Source organism: Perna viridis, chromosome 10, assembly GCF_037379345.1.
Source record: "Perna viridis isolate PV_CMFRI_1.1 ecotype Kerala chromosome 10, ASM3737934v1, whole genome shotgun sequence".
NCBI classification, from domain to species: Eukaryota; Metazoa; Mollusca; class Bivalvia; order Mytilida; family Mytilidae; genus Perna; species Perna viridis.
In genome coordinates, this window is record NC_142454.1 from 33609070 (window position 1) to 33630015 (window position 20946).

The following is a 20946-nucleotide window of genomic DNA, read 5'->3' on the forward strand; positions in this document are numbered from 1 at the left end:
CAGAAGGGATATAAATAATACATTCGCATATTTTTTCCATGCTGAGTTAATTCTATTTATGGACCATTTTCATCACGATGTTTTGATAAACTTTAACATAATCCATGCTTGTAAGTGGTGTCTTACTAAATAATATCCCATAATGGAATTATTTTTAAGCCATTTTCAGCCAGTTTTTATACTTAGCACACAAGTGAACAATGATAACTCACCGGGAAGAACAGACAAGCAACTTCACTAGTATTGATATAAATTCACATGATAAAACAGAACAGTTAAAAAATATATATCATAAAAAATTATGATGCGATGTGATGTGTGTGGCGTGTATCACGCAGTGATAAGGAATCTCTTCAAAGCGAATTTTAAAAAGGCGACATGGTCCAACACAACATCATGTTGCAATTCAGGCACATTTTCTGCAAGACCAACACTTTGATTCATTTTTATGGTGCAAAAATTCAACAGTCAATTACAGCCCCCTTGCTGTGACCTTGAAAATCTAAAAAAGGGACCGAAATTTCTGGGGACTATGTAATTCTAATTTGATGAAAACGTATTGAAGTCTGTTTTATAGTAGAAAGATGTTACTGAATGACTGACAAGAGGTATTATATAAAATATTCCAGTCACTGCTGATTGATCGAATTAAATAATTAAAAGACTAGCATTATGTAATCTCACGCGGTTTTCGAGTTAGCAGTACTTCTGTACTTTGATTATTGATTATTACAATGGATATCACAATTTGCCAAAGTGAATAACTAAGGTGCTAGCTTTGTGTTATTTGTTGCTGTGAGTCGATTTTCGAGTTATCAGCACTTTTCAGTACTACTCGCTGGTCAGAGTGTTAATAAGAATGATTTTTACCTGAAACAACACGTTAAGTACTACTGCTCCGATGTAAATACTCTTATACTACAACGATATTGGATATGATGAATATGTCAAAGAGACAACAAACCCACCGGGATGAAAGGCCATCCATTGATCGTCAACGAACGACGAGGAAACCCGCACACCACAGCAGGTTGCAGCTGGTCCCAAAAACATTATACACAGGTAGTGTACAGCGAAATAGTTGCTCCTATATACCCCAGCAACATAAAAGTAAATTCAAATTGGAAACGTAACAGGAGGCCATATAGAGGCCATAAATTTCTGTCTTGGGACAAGCGCAAACAATGAATATTTTTTTTTTCATTTTTATCTGGTTGTGACTGTTTTCACGTCCCTGTCTTCAGGTGTTGAAGTAATATAGTTTAATTGCTGTTTACAATTGTCCAATAAATTGTAGTCGTATGAATCTCAGAAATGGCAAGCAGCTTTTTATTGATGGGTCGCCTTACCGGGTGCAAATATAAAATAACAGCAAAGTTTTGTCTACTGCTGAATTACATTTGTTTCATTAAATGGGCAAAAATTATACTAAAATGCTGTTTTAACGATTTTTAGTGTATGGATATGCATAGTAAAATGAAGAAAAGTCGTTAAAACAGCATTTTAGTACATTTTTTTTTGCCCATTTAATAGATCTAACTCATGACCTCAAGTCCCTGTGCTTGGAATGGGTGTATCTGAATTGCCCCAATATTGCCGCTTCGATCGTTATATTTTTTGTTGCCGATGTTCATATGAGATTAAAAGAATAATAATAATAATATGACACTTTTACATGTTTTGGTTTCAACTATTTTTTATTTTATGAATGTCGGCAAATACGGACTGAGGACATTTCAAAGTCAAGACAGGGTAAAAACGTGAAAACAGATATCCGAGACGATATATATCCACATTCACAATATAGATAACAGAATAGCATTCATTTACAAGTTAAAACTCGAGATAAGAACATGTACAAAATACAGAGCTTCACAGAGCGCAATGATACGACCGCAGCATATTACTCTGCCCGGTTATCTTGGGGCAAATGTGGACACTCTATTAGTTCCTGACACACTAACATAAAGATGGTCACAACAGCTGGTTTGAACACAATAAAGCGCAAAATCTGAAGTCCAATTAAAAATTTTCAAAATCGGATCAAAAATAAAAAGTGGATGTTTTTGGGTGTGGCCCCATCGGCACCTTATACTTCAAACAAGCAGCATGATAGGACCACAGTGGTCGAACCCTGAACAGTTGGGGCAAGTGCGGACACAGTATTAGTTTCGGACACACTTAAGCATAAGGACTTATCATTATAGGCATATCAAATGGTTTGGACTCAATATTGCACAAAATTTTATTTTGAATAAAAATTTTTCAAAATTTGACTAGAAATAAAAAGGTAATTTTTCTAGGTGTGGCCCCTTCGACCCCTTATTACTAGAAAAAAGTAAGAGACATTTGAAATCTGATTGGAAAACAGGGATTTTTATGAGGAATCTAAAATAAAAAATAAGATCAAAAACCAAAAATCCAAATGCTCCAGGGTGCTCAAGCTGAGGTGCGTCCCCTTTTAAGAATCATTTTAGACATTTAAATCAATAGGGTTCTCACTTACCTGGTATGTAACAAAATCCAAAAGTTCCAATTAAATCTGATACAAAAATTTTGAGTTATCAACCAGAAACTTAATTTTTGCAGAATTTGACAACTGTGACCTTGACTGCAGATGAAAGTCTTTCAAAATCAATTATGTTTTCATTTATCTGGTACATAACAAGATCAGATAGTTCTGTTTCAATCAGATGTAAACTTTTGAAGTTATCGTCTGGAATCCTAATTTTATGTATGTTTTTTTTGCATATTTGACCTTAATAAAAAATTTTCCCAAATCAATAGGAATCTCACTTGCCTGGTATGTACCAATATTACAAAGTTTAGTTTGAATCAGATGTAAACTAGTTTAGATATCGCTTGGAAACCTAAATTTTACGGGAGAAAAATAAGTTTTTTGGCCGCTATGACCTTGACCTTCACGAAATTTCCCCCAAACCAATAAGGAACTCACTTACCTGGCATGTAACAATATCACAAAAATTTGTTTGAATCGGATACAAGTTTTTTTTTAGTTATCTGGAAACCAATGTAAACACGCTCGCTTGCCCACCTGCCCATCATCATCAAACCAATAGTTTAGTTTAATTTTGTTGCAAATCTGCTATAAAGTCAATATTTTCAGTTTTTGCCCCTTTGACCCCTTATAATTTGAAAACAGTGAGAAATATCTGAAATCTTATTGAATTCTGCAGGCAAGGATTTTTATGAAGTTTCCAATAAAACAAATTTGGCCACCTATAACTTGAAAATGGTCTAAAACACATAAAATTTTCTGATACATTTGTCTAGTAGAATTAAATAAGGAACACAATACCAAAAAAAAAAAATAAAAATCGAGAAAAAAATCTTCACGGGTTTTAGTAAAACACATATTTTAGCCCTTTTTTGGTCCTTTTTCTAAAATAGTAGGGGCCACATAGTCCAAAATAAACTGGTCAACCACAACTGAAGTAATCGCACAGAAACAAAATGTCCCGAGAAGACGCCACCGCCGCCGCCGACAACGACTGCATTATTGTATGAACGTATAAAAACCGTAAGAGACATCTGAAATCTGAATGAATAATGCAGGCAAGAATTTTCATAATGGATAATAATAATACAAAAATAAAATAAAAACTGGACCAAAAATAAAAAAGTCATTTTTTTTTGGGGGGGGGGGGTGATCCATTTGGCCCCTCAAGAGATCTCTGAAATCGGTTAAATAATACAGGCAGGAATGATTTGACAGTAACAACGCTTGAGTCATTGTAGAAACTGCACTTGCGACAGTAACGGATCAGTTTGGGATTGTGTACTTCATAGGCTAGGAACGTAGATATTGCCACTTCGAATGGGGAAGTTTACAATGATAGAGTTAAAATTATAACATTTGTCATAAAGCTTAAATAAAAAAATGTCCTGTGTCCTATATGTACATGTTAAGGTCTAGGTATAATGCAGACGAAGATGCATCATTTGTTTCTTTAATTTCAGGTTCATTACAGTAGATCAAATAAAAGTAATCCTAAGGAGGGTTTATAACGTTGAAGGGTTGACACACAGTGGGTTGGAAACAAGACAAGACTTTAACGGTAATCAAAGGTCATATCTTGAATACTATACCTCAAATCAAAATCTAAACGGATTCTGAAAGGAATTGATAATATAAATATACTCATGAAAATGTATTCGAAGCAAATATTACTAAGGTACAAAAAGTTGACCAGGAGGGTTTGAAATTTGATCGAGTGGCCAACAAAATTTCATCTTTGATCTTAAATTTATCAAAATTCATTACCCTTGGCCATTTACATATTCCGAAAGACAATTTCATATTTTACAAAACATTGGTGATGAACGTAATCTTGACCGAAGTTAGGATTATTCATACACATCATCTATGCAATACTGAAAGCCATGGAATGTCCAGGTTGCTTCCCTTCTTGTAGTAGACCTTGATAAAATCTAGCATCATATGAATATTGAAACAGATCCACTAAGAATGGTGCACAGTTTGTTCCCATAGGTCTGTTGGAACTTGCCAATTTTTCGCCGAGACATATTTTTTTATGTCTTTTACAACAAACCAAATACACACTGACAAAATCATTTCTTCTCAAAGCCAGTTATCAGGTCAGAATATTTGATCTCTGTGTCTATTGCTAATCAATCCGCCAACACATGTCACTCTGTCATATGAAAAATTCTGTAATTCAGGTTCAAAAAGTAATTTAAATTTGCACATTAAACTTCTTCATAAGATAATAGAGAATTACACCTTATTTGAGTTTCCTTCCATAAACAATGCCAAGCAATAACATAAGCTCACATGGTCCTTTGGCATAGGTGATCCAAAAAGCAATCATATCCTTCCAACAAACAGTAAGTTGATGAGTGACCAGGCAAGAAAGTTCACACACAGTACAACCTGTCAAGACAAAACTGCATACCAAAATTCCAATCATTCTCGTGTAAGATTGCACAAAAATATCTGGAACAGATTTTGTACAAACCATCAGACAACAGTACAAATAAACGCCTCAAGTGCCTAAAGATAAGGGCATTACAAAAAATATCAACATGAAATAAATTTTTATTTCTATTTTTTATTAAGACACTCAGATATATACATAACAGCAATAAAATCATATAAAAAAAAATTTAATTACATTATAATATTGACAACAAAACACAGTCTGTCACAGCTAGTCTAAGCTAGAGGCTCCCAGGAGCATGAATTGGTGGCCTGGTAGTTTTTTTTTTCAAATTTCATGGAGACTTTTGTATGCCTTATCATAAGGATCATTTCATCAATCGAAATTTTTTTTTCTATCTATTATGGTTTTAAGATATTGGCTAAAAACTGTAAAATGTTAAGTTTTTGCCTTTCAAGGGAAATAACTCTTACAAGAAGTGGTCATACAACTTCACTCTGGAGACTAGTAGGCCTGAATGTAAAGATTATTTCATCACTGAAATTTTTTTTCTATTTATTTGTAGTTTTCAAGATATTGGCTGAAAACTGCATAAAGATATCAGCTGAAAACTACATGAAACACCATTTTCACCTTTCAAACACCTTCATTTTTCCATATTCTTTGAGATATACCTTGAAATAAGTGGATTTACCCCTCTGTTTTAACATACACATTGCTATGGGGCTAGTATGCAGAAAGATTATAGTTACCATAGGTGAAAGTATAGTGTATGTAGTCCAAAAATCATTATATGACCAGTGGGTTTCTCTTGCCCCATGAATCACCTCTAACATTGACAGTGTCTTAATTGTATATGAATACCGCAACAAACTGAAAATAAGATAAATAAAATTTTGATTTATTATCCAATTTGATACTTTATAGAAGCTAGTTTTAAAGATATTTTAAATTCTGTAAAATGTCTTCTCTATAACTAAAAAGAAAACAAAATCTGTATCAAACTCTTCATAATACAAAACTGTATTAGTAAGTACTATATTGTATAGCTGCAGTGACTTTATTTCTGACACAGGAAGATTCTGTATTATAGTAACAGCAGGTTGTTAAGCTCTATCATAACTTCCTGTAACAATAAATATAGTCTGATTTAAAAAATAGTTGACTTGCATGATAAAAAAACAAAACTATTTTAAAAGGTACACTTAATTAAATTTTTAAACAAATTACGGGAAATTTTATTACCATTTTTATTCCTTAGAGTAAGGATTCAGAAAATTGATAAAAAAAAACTATTAAAACATAAAAGCCAAAAATATCTTGTGCAGTACAATTTATGCATACGAATCAGTCTGGAAATTATGCCTCCCCTAAAAACAAGCAACTTGTAGCCATATGTTCCCTGCCACCACAAATTAAGTTTAAGTGCAAAAGTCGAGATGTATCAAAAAAGAGTTGTGTCTATAAAGTGTTACAGGCACATAGACAGATGCCAGTATTTCTATGTCCCCTTCCCCTTTGCATCGGGGGACAAAAATGAATTGTAGTGGCCACCTATGTTGCATACCAGAAAGACATTAACATTATTAAAATTCCATCATCAGCAAAATTCAAGTGAACAGAACGAAGCCAGAACACTTTTAACGAAGACACAATTTTCGTACTCTATCATAGGTATACTTACTGGCATTAGTAACTCCTGATATGCTAAGCGTTCTATGCAGGACAGATGTCTTCAATGGGTGTACTTACTGGCATTAGCAACTCCTGATGTGCTAAGCATTCAATGCAGGCCGGAAGCCTTCAGAGGGTGTACTTACTGGCATTAGCAACTTCTGATGTGCTTAGTGTTCAATGCAGGCCAGAAGCCTTCAACAGGTGTAGTTACTGGCATTAGCAACTCCTGGTGTGCTTAGCATTCAATGCAGGCCAGCTGCCTTCAACAGGTATACTTACTGGCATTAGTAACTCCTGATGTGTTAAATGTTCAATGCAGGCCATCTGCATTCAACAGGTTACTTACTGGCATTAGCAACTTCTGGTGTGCTAAGCGTTCTATGCAGGCCAGCAGCCTTCAACAGGTTACTTACTGGCATTAGCAACTTCTGGTGTGCAAAGCTTTCAATGCAGGCCTGCAGCCTTCGACGGGTATACTTATGGCATTAGCAACTCCTGGTGTGCTTAGCGTTCAATGCAGGCCAGCTTCCTTCAACGGTTATATTTACTGGCATTAGCAACTCCTGATGTGCTAAGAGTTCTATGCAGGCCAGCAGCCTTCAACGGGTATACTTACTAACATTAGTAACTCCTGGTGTGTTTAGTGTTCTATGCAGGCCAGCAGCCTTCACAGGAGGACAAACAGGACAACAGCTTCTTGTACAGTTTCTCCAATGATTTGTTATTTGATATGATGAAGCACATTGAGGAACTAAAAAAGTTTACAAAGAAGATACCCATGCAATGTTTTCTATTTGATCAGAAACAAGAGGCTCCCAGGAGCCCGAATCGCTCACCTTGTTAATTTTTTGCCTTTTAAGGGCAATAACTCTAACAAGGAGTTGTCAGACAATTTTGACTCCATTTGATTCATTGGAAACATTTGTAAGCCTTATAATAAGGATCATTTCAGCAATTGAAAGCTATTGGCTAAACCTAACAGATTTGGAGATGTATGCACAAATCTGCCGTCTGACCCCATTGTTCTCATTTTAGAAATGGCTGCCATGTTTTTTTCAGTGTTCAAAAATCTGTCATTTCGTTAAGGATACCCTATAAAACAAAAATGTCAACTTTCATTGAATTCTGTAGAGCAGTTTCTGAGGAGAAGATTTTTAAAAATAAAAACATTAAAAACAGCAAAAAAACATCCAAAAAGGGCAATAACTCCAACATGGATCAACAAATTTTCACCAAAATTTGACCTCAGATGGATCTCTTCATGCTAAACACTTTTACCCTGTCAGAATTCGGCTAAACCTAACAGTTTTGTTGATATATATGTGTAAAATTATTGTCTGACCCCTACGTTCTATTTTTATTAACGGCAGCCATGTTTTTTGACGAATCAAAAATCCCAACATCAATTTTATGCAGGATACCCCAACAAAACATTCATATCAAGTTTGGTTCTAATTAGTCAAGTAGTTTCAGAGGAGAAGAGTTTAGTATAATTGTTAACGATGACGACGACGCCAAGTGATAGCAATAGCTCACATGGCCTTTCGGAAACCACGGAAAGTCCTTCATTATTTTTTCTTTAAATAAATCCCAGCCTTACCTTGGTTGTACACATACACATATACTTGGGTTAAATGGTAAAGTTTAAAAGATTCGTGCCTCTATCTCATTTCCTTAACAATTAGATTTTAAAAATGTAAAATTCAAAATATATTTTTTGGCTACAAACCTCTAATGTCACTTTCTATAGGCTTCATGTTTAATAGCTCTGAAAACACCATGAGGGGTATACTATTTTGCAGTGTGACACCTGCTCTTAGAAGACAATCAGCTAAAAATAGAATCAGAATCCCCTATATTTTACAATAAAAGGCTTCGTTCAGCATAGCATGATACAACAGCAGTGGTCAAACCCTGAACAGTTGGGGCAAGTGATGACACATTATTAGCATAGAGATTTACTATTCATTATGGACACGGCAAATAGTTTGGAAACTATATTGCACAAAATTTTAAATTAAATTAAAAATTTTCAAAATCAGACCAAAAATAAACTAGAGATACTGTGAGCAAGTGCACAAAGAGAATAACCCCACTTCAAATGGACTCAAATGTAAAACCTTTAATTTAGATTTGTCTCCCTTTGGAGTCATCCAACAGTTATTATATTCCTTCACACACATCAACATATGATACCCAACTTTCTTATAAAATAACATAAAAAATCCTTAAGTGGTTAAGGAGAAAGCTGCTTACCAGGTTTAAACATGTAAAGCCCTTAATACTGATTATCTCCCTTTGAAGTCCTCTAGACAATAATTGTGTTCCTTCCTATAAAATTACATAAAAATCCTTTGTGTGGTGAAGGAGCTGTTGCACTTAAAAGGTTTTAACATGTTAAACATTTTATTTTAATTATCTTCCTTTGGAGTCATCCAACAGTATTTATGTTCTTTCATGCACATCTACATATAGGAGTTATGCTTACAAGGAATGTGGATAGATGGACACAGACAGACAGACAGACAGGGTGATTCCTATATACTCCCAAAACTTTGTTTGCATGGGGTACAACTAGAGAGACTAAGGAGTCTGAATCACTCACCTGGCTCTACAAGCAACATTCTATTTCTGTAAAAGCATCCATGTTTTTTCTTGGATGAAAATTCCTAATGCTCAAACCTAAGGACAATCATATTAATTTTCATTAAATTATGTACTATGGTTTCTGAGGAGAACATTTTTTTAAGTAATATCATTTAAAATGGTGAATAAAACGTAGAAAAAGGCCAATAACTCCAACATGGCTTATGTCTCACTAACCACTTCCGGGTCAAATGGCCACCCCCTCACTCTATGAAGTACCAAAAACACACTGAACCTAGACCTATGCATTGTAAGTGCATTATTTGTGTGTATTCTGATTAAAAGTAGTCAAAATAAAGCTGAGAATGTGAACTTTAAAATCATATAAGTAATTTAATACAAAAGTGTATGAATATTGTTTACAATAGACAATAGACAATTTTATTTGCACAAACACATTTACAGTAAATGGTTATGGCATGAACAAAAACAGAACAATGTAATACACATTACATATAAATTTATGACCATGGTGTGACAGTAGTGTAAATCTCACCAAAGCAGATTAATCTATTGTTTTAACGTTATATATTAATATAATTTCTGTTAAATTAAATTGACCTTCGATTCCAACATTCACTCATGAATTTGATAGTCATTTTTAGTATTTCTACAGAGCTACTGTTTAATATATATGCTATGTCTCTTGGTGTGAGGTGAGGTTTTGATGAAGAAATTAAATTATGGTTGTCCAATTTCATCCTGTATTGATTTTTATCCTCTATGTTCCCACTATCACATGATTTACAAAATTGTTTTTTTTTTATCTTTATGTTTTTGTACCGACCCCTTTCTATTTCTAGTGCATGTGCACTCTAATGAAATTTACTGATGATAGATCTTTCTATTTTAGATTTGCATAAATCAATATATTTTAGACAGAATAAATATTTTACGAAAAAATGACAGTTTTTCACTCATAAGCTAGTGAGCCTACTAAATTTTGTTTAAACTGATTGTGTAGTCTTTGTTCGATTCTTTTGATATAAAATTGAAGGTTATTAAATTGTAAGTTAAGATGACAGAACCCTAATTTATTCAGTATATTTTTTACATGGGACATCCACAAGTTCTTGTTTTAAACTTCTCTGAACATTTCATAGACTAGCGTATCAGGGAAGTTAAGGATATGGTTTAAAAATTTAATTGTTTTCAATTGAACTTTTAGATGTAGAGATGTTCTGTTCAGTTCTGCTAAGCATGCAATGTTTGTAGTTTGACTATTTACTCCAAGGATTTCTTTTATGAACTTCAAATGTAAGTGTTTATATGGGTCAGAGTCACTGAAAGTTTTTCCAGCTCCCAAGACCTCACTTCAATAAAGAATAACAGGTATTACCAAAGTGTCAAATAACTTTTCAAGTCAATTACAAGGAACATTATAGATATGACTTTTTTAATTTTAAACAAGGCCTTTCTTCCCTTTTCCATTAGGTTATTTTTTGATAGATTCAAATTACCATTGTAGTTAAATATAATGCCCAATTAGCAGTAAGATTTTACTGTTTCCAGCATATTTTTATCAATACTGAAGTGGTTGAGAAAACTTTTACCATTTGAATTGAATATTACTATTTTTGATTTTTTTTGTGTTTGCTTAGAGTTTCCATGATGTGCAAAAATCATTAAGAATGTTAAGTGCATTTTGCAGGCCTTTTTCTGTTTCTGACAGCAGAATAATATCATCTGCATACATCAGTGATGCAAATTTTAAATTACCGAGTAATATTGGTTCAGTGTTCCCATTTTTAAGCTGATCCAAAATACCATTTATAAACAGATTAAAAAGGGTGGGACTGAGGACATCACCTTGTTTAACTCCACAACTGGAGGAAAAATACTGACTTAATACAATCTTTCATGAATAATTTTATTAAAAAGTTTACCTAGATTAGAGGTAATTAATATCACTCTATAGTTTGATGGGTCTAATTTATCTCCATTTTTTAATATTAAAAAAATGTAACTCTCGTTCCATATTTTAGGGAATGATCCTGTATTGAATATTTGGTTAAAGAGTTTACACAGTGGTTTCTGTAAGACTTGTGTACCACACTCGCTCATTTCACTTGAAATTAAATCAGCTCCTGCTGATTTGCCATTTTTTAGTGTCTTTATTGCTATTAATATTTCATTTGAGTCTATTCTGTTGTTAAGAGTGTGTTCATTATTGAGATTATTTTCCGCAAGATATGTGAGTAATTTGCCTCCATGCTGTCAGTTAGCAGAAAAGGTAAAAATGTTGATTTTCAGTATTTTTTATTCAAGTAAATTTTGTGAAGAATTTCTACTGACATCATACCATTAGAGTAATGATTTTAAAAGCCTTGGTTTCCAAGCTTTGCAATGGTATGCAACTTTAAGGTGTCATTTGTCCTGGGAATTCACAGTGAAACATCGAAAATAACTTGTTTAACATGTAAAGTAATGGAAACGTTAGAAGTGGTTAGTGAGACCATAACAGATTAACACAAAGATTTGACCACGTATAGACCTCATCATGCTCAACACTTTAACCCCATCAGAATGAGGCTAAACCTAACAGTATTCCCATATATATGTAGAAACTTCTATCTAACACCAATGTTCTATTTTAAGTAACAGCTGTCATATTTTGTCAGATCCCCAGGTCAGTTCTATGCATAATATCCAGAAGAACATTAATACCAAGTTTGGTTCTAATTGGTCAAGTAGTGTCAGAGGAGTAGAGTTTACAAAAAAACATTTATAATAGCAAAAAAAACGTCAAAACAGGGCATTAATTGCAACATAGCGCAACAGATTAATACAAAAATTTTACCAAAGATAGATCTCTTTATGCTGATCAGCATTTGGCTAAACCTAATGGTTTTTGAGATAAATGCCAAAAACTTCTGTCTGACCCCTATGTTCTTTTTTAGTAACGGCTGCCACATTTTTGGATGGATCAAAAATCCATATATTAGTTATATGCAAAACACCCTAAGAAACATTCATACCAAGTTTGGCTTAATTTGTCTAGCAGTTTCAGTGGAGATCGTTTAGAGTGTTGTCCCTTTGACCCCTTATAACAGGAAAACTGTAAAATGTTGGAAATACCTTCAAAGTATTTTTAGAACAAATAAAAAAAAATGGGTAGGGGTACCCCTATGCCCTGTTATTCCACCAGGTCTAAGGGGGCATTAGCCCACTATACATTTGCTGCAAAAGAAAATAAAATGAAGTTACTCATGGCTTACCTTTGTGGTATAGAACACTGTGGTACAATATCACAGACATACTAACACTTACACTTGAGCTGTATATATTAAGACCAGAAAAATGATAAGCCTGAGATGAGCTTAAACATTTTGTTGTAGTAAAGTTATACATGCTTTTGTTAGGTATGTTATGCATATTGGTCTAGATTGACCCATCCAAAATAGAATTGTTCTGTCCATCTACACTGCATACAATAAAGACAACAACACTTAAATTACATTGTAAGCAGAATTCATGATAACTGAATGAAGCAAGCTCAACCCCTGATAAAAGCAACTGTTTATAAAGACACAAATTTATCACTCTATCATGGCAATACTTATGTACATTAGTAGCAAGCATTCTTCAAAGGGAGACACACTGGACAATCACTTCTTGTACAGTTTTTCCAATGAGTAATTATCAGACGCGATGAAGGACAGTGGGCAACTAGAAAAGTTAACAATCCATGCAATTTTTCCTTTTTAATCAGAAAAAAATCATATCATGCCAATAGTTTGGCAAGAATTTTTTTAAAAGACCATGCAATCATCACATATAATTAAGATCTACTGCACATTTTTTTCAATGATTACATGTACATTGTCCTTTTCTTTTGTAATCCTAAAAGGATAAAACCCATTTTACTGTTTAAAATCTTACTAATGATATAAATACTGTATGGAATTAATTCAATGTCATTGAAAACCTTTGATTGCTTCCACTTGAAATGAGCACATTACCTAAGATAACTGAGGAATATAGAAGTAGTAAATTGTAAATACTAAAAGGTAATGACCACTACTATTATACATTATACTATAGTCTTCCGTATATATTACCTGGACAGGATATTCCAGCATTACATGTTGTCATGTGATTTAGGACATTTTTCAAAGTTTTGCAATGTCGCATGTCACAAGTTTCACCATTATTCTGTTGTCTTCGTTGACACTTGTGAGCATGCAATAGTAGCACTAATTGTTGCTGAATGAGCTTTCTTTTGTCTGAATCAGATGTGGGAGGGGGTTGACGCTCAGGTCCTGCAATCCCAGGACCGCCTGGCAAACCAGCTCCAACTTGTCCTCCAATATTTCCCATAGGTTGTTGAGATGGATTTTGCTACAAATCAGAAATTTTACAAAAAATAGCAACATTTGAACAGTAAGGCCTCCAAGAAAAATCAGAACTGCAATACGAACGACCATAATATCATTCTTTACGAATTTACTTACAGATGACTTTCAAGGTCAATGGCAAAATATTTAGAGACAAAAATATGCTATAATCAAGCTATTAATATCTGACCAACTATCTAGTGACCACCAAAGGAAAACCAAGATACTTTGCGTACATTTACAAAAATAAAGGAACATTGTATACAACATATCTATATTCAGTGAATTCCTGTTATCGCATAGCCTATTTGTGGGAAAAAATATGCAATTAACAGAAATTATCATTTCAAGAGAAATATCTACTATTTTCAATATTTAACTGAGTCATATTCTTTTATCATGGCTAACTAGATTCTTGTCATAGTGTCTAGTCAACAGAAAGAGAGGGTATTGTTGTAAAAACAAAGTTTAAAAAAAAAACTGAGGTATTTTCTAATTTTTAGTCTTATGTTATGCAAAAAAGAGGATTTTTTTACATGGATAAGGTAAGAAATGTTTTTGCTCTTTGAGTTTCTATGCAATTAACAGATATGTGATTAAGTGGAAAACACTGTAGCAGTTTTATTTCATTTTGCCATAGGATTTATTTTGTTTTCCCAACCCTGCACATGTTTCAACAGTTTCTAAAATGTGCATTGCTCCACAAATTAAAGTGGAATTCATTAGAAGATGCCCCCACTGTCACAGTCTTTCTGACCTGAAAAGCAGAAGTTTTCAGCTATCAAGTTGTAGAGCATGTTTCTTCCTATCAAAAGGTCTGTTGTGGTGTTCTTCAAATAAGCTGACCATGTGATCATGTCTTAATTATTAAGAATGGAAAACAAAGTTTTTTGCATTCATACTGTTACATTTATCACATTTCAGTACCAAAACACTGCAAGGTCTGTTGGAGGCTATGCTTAGTTTCAAAGATCTATTTAAACACTAAAAGACTATAATTCATTTTCATTTATATCAAACACTTCAAACACCTATTAATTCAATACAAAACAAACCAGAAATTCCAGATGTTCTTGCTGATACCATAAACAAATTAGGGTAAGGGGACAAAAATAGGGTTGGTGGGATTATCTGAGAGTTAGCAACACAAATTTATTTTAATTGATTAGCATAGGAAATACAAGAAATTTACAAATTTACAATCAACCAAAGTTATATATGCAGGAAATATGTGATACTTAAATATAATGACCTTTTTTTTCTACAATCCAGCAAAGAAGAGACTGTACCTGAGGCATCTCTTTAGAACAAATCACTAGCTCCATTATCCACAATCTATGGCAAAAATATACACTAAGGTATATATTTTCAAGCAATCTGGCATTATTACCTGTGAATGAGTATTTGCCTCATCGAGGCCCAAAGGGGCGAGGGCCACCAAATGGTTGATTTGGCTGTTGTACATTTGCAGCATTCACCAGTAGACCATCTAAAATTAAAATTGGATAAATTGAACAAACAGGACATGTCAAGAGACATAGCCTTATCACAACAGACTTCCAATTGGCATAAATAGTGCAATGTAATTTAAAAAAATATATAATTGTTCTCCAAGAGGCACATGGTAAAACAATGAGATTTGATTTTCGTTCCTTTTTAATTTTTTTTGTGAAAACATTCTTTTTCTTTAAGTTAAAAACACAGAGCAGAATTTGTTTATAGTGATATGAATTTCACTTTCAATTTTACAATGTGAAATGAAATTGAATAAGAGTTGGTGGAGAAACAATAATTTTCTGCCTTTTTTTTTTTTTTTTTTTACAAATAATATTCTTTATTATCAATAAAGCTTGTTACAGTTTAAAAAAAAAAAAAAAAAAAAAATATTTTTTAAAACCTTACATTATGGAGATCCATGAAAAAAAAAGATAGATATTATTTTCTATTTTGTTATGAAAATCTGTAGCCATGGTAACATAATAAATAAATGTTTTCTTAACACATTTTCAGTGCCTTCCCAAAATTAATTTTCAAAAAACAGGTTTTCTAATTTATCAGTCACTTTAAAACTGCCAGAAAAAGTAAGTGGGCATGGTATTAATAAAAAGTGTACCTTTTTCTGCTCATTTGTACATGATTTAAATTTTTAAAGTATGTGCTGCCCCCTACTGCAGACCAAGTATGCCAAAAGAAAATCCAAAAATGGAAGGCATACCAGGAAAGAGCAGGGGTACCGAAAATTTAATGACAAATGGAAAGTGGGTTGTAGCAAATTTTTTTTTTTAATTTGCCAAAGAAGAATAAATCTCTTCAAGGACTTCATAGTTGATTTTCTTATTCTGTATAGTCAAAACTTGATATATTTTATGCTTCCATTTACTTTTTGAAATAAAACAAGTTACAATTACATTTCACCAACAGTTTTTAACCAAGTTTTGGATGAGATTTCACCTTCGGTGTTCAACAGGTTAAAGGATTTCAACTCATGGATCGGTGTATCTATCTGCACTATGAAAACTGATTAGTTCATCGTGTCATAGTTTCCCTTTCCTCTTTCGTCTACCCCGGACTTGGTCCTGGCACCTGGTCCATGCTCCCAGTTTTTAGTGGAGTCCAAATTGCTCATCTGCTTTTGTTACTTTGTATGTATTATTTTAGTTTTTTAATGTACTTTGTTGTGTGTGTCTGTTTTCGATGTTTGGTCTTTGGCCCTGGATTACATTCTTTTGATTTCCACTAGAACCTTGGTTCCCTTGATTACTCTTTACAATAAAATACAGCAGTTTTATTTTCTACTCACAAGGCCTTTGCAGGTATAATGAATGACAACATTGAGCACACATACATAAATTATAACCACACAACCATTCATACCTAGTTTCAGTTAATTTGATACAATAAGAGATAACAAAAAGCCTTGGTTTTCTTGTCTCTTGGTTTACGGTTTTTGAACATCCCTTCAGATATTTTAACTCTGATTGCAGCTCCAGTAAAAGTTTAATAACTTATATTCAGGACATATTCAGTAAGAAAAAAAAAGAAGTTTGGCTTGGACTGCAGACTAATGGAGAGACAAGACAGAATGACTCCAAAAGATACTCTCAAACTTTGTTTGCAGTGGTATCAGACAAATACATATGACACATTCTTACTTGCTCCCACCAAAATAACCAGCCTTATGGTAGCAAATGGCAATATCAAGGCAAAAACCAGGAAGTTGATACATGTAACAACAGAAATGGTTCTGACTTGATTCAAAAATGGGGTGTTAAACTAGTTTTTATAATGCAGCTACAAACATTAACAAGTTGAAAATTCCATTAGAATGGTTTCAATCCCTTTAGTCTTTTATTATCATCGGTGGGTGATGTTGCCTTGGTTTAAGACTTTCGTGACATCAGCGATAGAAGTGTTCAGTATAAAACTAGAAATTCTGGCTCCTTATTATCCAGCTCTACTGGTCCTTTTATTAAAAAGTGTTACGGAATGAACACAGGTTGTTTCCTGATAAAGGATAGAGTCTTGGTACACGGCTATAATCGTAAATAACAAAAGATATAAACTACAAATAAGATAATAGTTCTGCATTATATATAAAAAGCTCAACACATCAATCTGCTTTGCATCAAACTTGGAGTTGTCCTTTAAAACATCATATTTTAATTTACATTCCAAGTCTTCACAATTAAGGTACATGTACATTTTTTTATGTATTATATTATATCGTTTCTTATGTTACAGTAATGAACAAGCAATATTTACCACCTTCATCTGAAAATGCTGCACTTGGTGACATCTTTATGCGCTTAGCGGCTGGTGGGCCATCATTTTCAATAGAACTTCCAACCTGGTCTGTCATGATGGTTAATTTCTGTTTTCAAATCTAGGTATATCTCGCAGACATCTAAAAAAATCTGTAAAATGCTACAAACCATAATCCAAGAGATAATATGCAAAAAAAATATTATCTTTATAATATCCTAATGTCAATCAAATTCAACAATATTACTTCACTGTATTATCAAGTTTTGTGTGTGCTGATACATTCTGGTGATTTGTACACTCCAATTTTATCCAAGGGAAAAAGTATCCCATAGAATAATATTTCATAGAAATTTTATCATATTATTATATGCATGATCATTGGATACACAGAAATATTATCCTCACCATCCTTAGGTAGGATACATTTTCATGTACACTTCATTGTGACTTCAATACAATTATTTCTATCTCAAGCACCGTATGTACTCGCCTATAAGTCGGACCCCTTTCTCAGCTCAAAAATCGAGCATTTTAGTATTGACTCTCTTATAAGTCGGTACCAGATCCGACCACTGTGACTGGTCAGAAACTTTCCTCAAAGCAGGCTATTTTGACGATGTTCTGGTTGAAAATTTGTTACATATTTCGATATATTTTATATTTCTGTGTGATGTATTTCATGAATTTTGTTCGTATACATTGTAGACTGTTATGACTGTTTTCATCAATAAAATATATTACAGCAGCAACGTTTTTGTTTTTATTTCAACAAATACATTTTGTGTATCGGTAAGTATTTACCTGTGCGCATAAATAACATATAAAGGTGTGACTAATACCCGACTTTTATAAATGAACAGGAAAGGATAACTATGTACTCTATACGATCGTACACGTGTTTTTATTTCAACAAATACAATTTGTGTATTGGTAAATATTGTATGTGTGTGTTTTTATATTATTTTCATGGACTAATAAGTCGGTACCCCTTCTTGAAACTGAAAATTACTCCTAAAAAATCTGACTTATAGGCGAGTATATACGGTAATATAAAGCCCGAGACTCTTTAAAAATTTTCAAAATCAGACCAAAAATATAAAAGCAAAGATTTTTTGGGGTGTTGCCGCTGTGACCCTTATAACTCGAAAGCCATAAGAGATATCTGAAAGCTGGTTGAAAAATGTAGGCAACACAACTTTTTTTTTTCAATCTGGCCAAAAATAAGGAAGTTTATTTTTTGGGGGGTGGCCCTCCAACTCCTTATAACTCGAAAACAGTCCACAATGCATCAAATCTGCCTATAATTTTGTTACAGTTAAGTTTTGATATTTAGACAGGATATATCATTTCTTACTGTTTTTTTTACTGTATGTAGTTGAATGCAGAAGTTGCTATTGTATGATTGACATTTGGCACTGAGATTCTTAGTTCTAAGAAATATTTGAAATTCTTTAAAGACAATTTTGCATCATTTCAAATACTATTTGTTTATTGAATATACCTACTTCTGTATGATGACAGAAAAATTGCTCTGTGTAATAGGTATGGTTAACCTTAATTCGTTAAAATGAATTCTTTTGCACCAATAATTTTCTTTCGTTTGCAAACCATTTCGTTCCGTTTCTTCTTTTTTAAGTACTGTAACTCTATTTTTAGTAAGGTCTCACTAACCACTTCCGGGTCAAATGGCCACCCCCTATGTAGTACCAAAAACACACTGAACCTAGACCTATGCATTGTAAGTGCATTATTTGTGTGTATTATGATTAAAAGTAGTCAAAATGAAGCTGAGAATGTGTACTTTAAAATCATATATGTAATTAACTACAAAAGTGTATGAATATTGTTTACATGTGTGAGTAATTTGCCTCCATGCTGTCAGTTAGCAGAACAGGTAAAAATGTGGATTTTCAGTATTATTTATTCAAGTAAATTTTGTGAAGAATTTCTACTATCATCGTACCATTAGCATAATGATTTTGAAAGCCTTATTTTCCAAGCTTCGCAACGGTATGCAACTTTAAGATGTCATTTGTCCTGGGAATTCATGGTGAGACTTTGAAAATTACTTTTTTAACATGTAAAGTAATGGAAACGTTAGAAGTGGTTAGTGAGACCTAATAGCTAATAATATTTCCCTATTCCATTCGATGGTACCAAGTCAGAAAATAGTTTGCCAGACAACCTCTAGAACTGCTGGAGTAGGGAATTAATATAACAAAAAGGGCCACAAACTCCAAATTAATTAGGTAGCTTCCTTGAGTGGTTATCAAAATCATATCCAATTACAATTAGCCAACCACAACTCAAGTTATTGCACAAAAATAATGTACGACTGCAAATGATACATCTACTCTGCTACATGAATAACATCAGTGGCGGTTCCAGAGTTTTAGGTAGGGGGAAAAAAACGACCATATAACATATGTCTCTATATTATTTTAGTGTGCAATTTATATTTATTATGTTATCCAATGGATATTTATCTTGAATAATTCCAATCTAATTACCATTGTTGTCAGTTGAATGCTGACATTGGCATTTGATTTCGGGTGTTAATGTCTACAAGAAAAATATATATATATTCCTGATAGATTTATTAAATTTAAGACAATAAAGTTGACTTGGTTAAAGGGATTTGATTATATATAAGGAGAAAACAATGTGTTTCCCCCTGCTTTTTTCTCTCCAGAATTATGGATGTGTAAAATCAGACAATTCACTCACAAAACTGACATAAAAGTAATTCTCATATACGCCCATTTACTGGCCCCCGAAAATTTGGGGGGGGGAACCAAAAAAAAAATGCATGAAATCCGGATTCTTAACAAATTTTACCCATAAAAATTGTCTAATTAGGCTTTGCTCAGCATTTAATTCTATTTACAACCCTTAATCTAAAATCATGGAACGGTGTTAAGACTGTTCATTTGAAAATCCAAATTAGCCGCAGATCTCCCTCTCAATTTTTTGTTAATACTTGAAAACCTGAAATTGATAGTGCCTTTAATAATGAAAAATACAATTTCGGACAAAAATGATATCATTAATAAGTGTGTGTTTATTTGTTTATGTATTCATTTACCATACCTGTATGCTTTTTATTTCTTCCGGTCCATCCGGATAGAAAAATATCATTAGTACTAAAAATAGAGTTACAGTACTTAGAAAGTGCGGAACGAAAAAAATAAGAAACGGAACGAAATGTTTCGCAAACGAAAGAAAATTATGGGTGCGAAAGAATTCATGTTAATGAATTGAGGTTAACCATACCCATTATACGGAGCATTTTTCTGTAATCTCGCAAAATCATACAGAAGTAAGTATATTCAATAAGCAAATAATATTTGACATTATGTAAAAAAATGTACTTAAAGAATTTCAAGTATTTCATAGAAATAATAATCTCAGCGCCAAATGTCAATCATACAATAGCAGCTTCTGCATTCAACAACACACAATAAAAAAAAAAAATGAGAAATAATCCTGTCTAAATTTCAAAACTTAACTGTACAATTATAAACATTAAGTATTACTTCAATCAAGGAATTAAATATGCTATAAATCCTTGCTACCCCCAATTTTTACGGAAATGAAAA

General features: G+C 33.0%; 1 protein-coding gene across 2 annotated transcripts; it reads right to left on the bottom strand.

The window, feature by feature from the left end:
• Positions 1–4159: 4159 nt before the first annotated feature.
• Positions 4160–20492, bottom strand: LOC148605502 (histone acetyltransferase p300-like). 2 transcript variants are annotated; one of them, XM_088549800.1, is made up of 7 exons: positions 20438–20492; positions 17345–17496; positions 14973–15071; positions 13307–13586; positions 8329–8430; positions 7216–7350; positions 4160–6048 (listed from the first exon to the last, which is right to left on the bottom strand). In XM_088549800.1, exons 3-7 carry the CDS (start codon positions 15054–15056, stop codon positions 6029–6031), a joined length of 621 nt encoding a protein of 206 aa, XP_088405926.1. In that variant the 5' UTR covers positions 15057–15071; positions 17345–17496; positions 20438–20492; the 3' UTR covers positions 4160–6028. The 2 variants fall into 2 exon arrangements, with proteins under 2 accessions (XP_088405926.1, XP_088405927.1); XM_088549801.1 differs by lacking the exon at positions 7216–7350.
• Positions 20493–20946: the final 454 nt, after the last annotated feature.

Bases quoted from the DNA above. Each gene is read 5' to 3' on its own strand.
- LOC148605502 (XM_088549800.1), bottom strand. From the start codon at position 15,056: ATGCTGCAAATGTACAACAGCCAAATCAACCATTTGGTGGCCCTCGCC. The intron at 7,351-8,328 runs GTTTGTAGCCAA...AAACTTTTTTAG, and splicing joins TATAGAAAGTGACATTAGAG to TTCCTCAATGTGCTTCATCA. The intron at 6,049-7,215 runs GTAAGTATACCC...TTATTGTTACAG, and splicing joins ACCAGGAGTTACTAATGTTA to GAAGTTATGATAGAGCTTAA.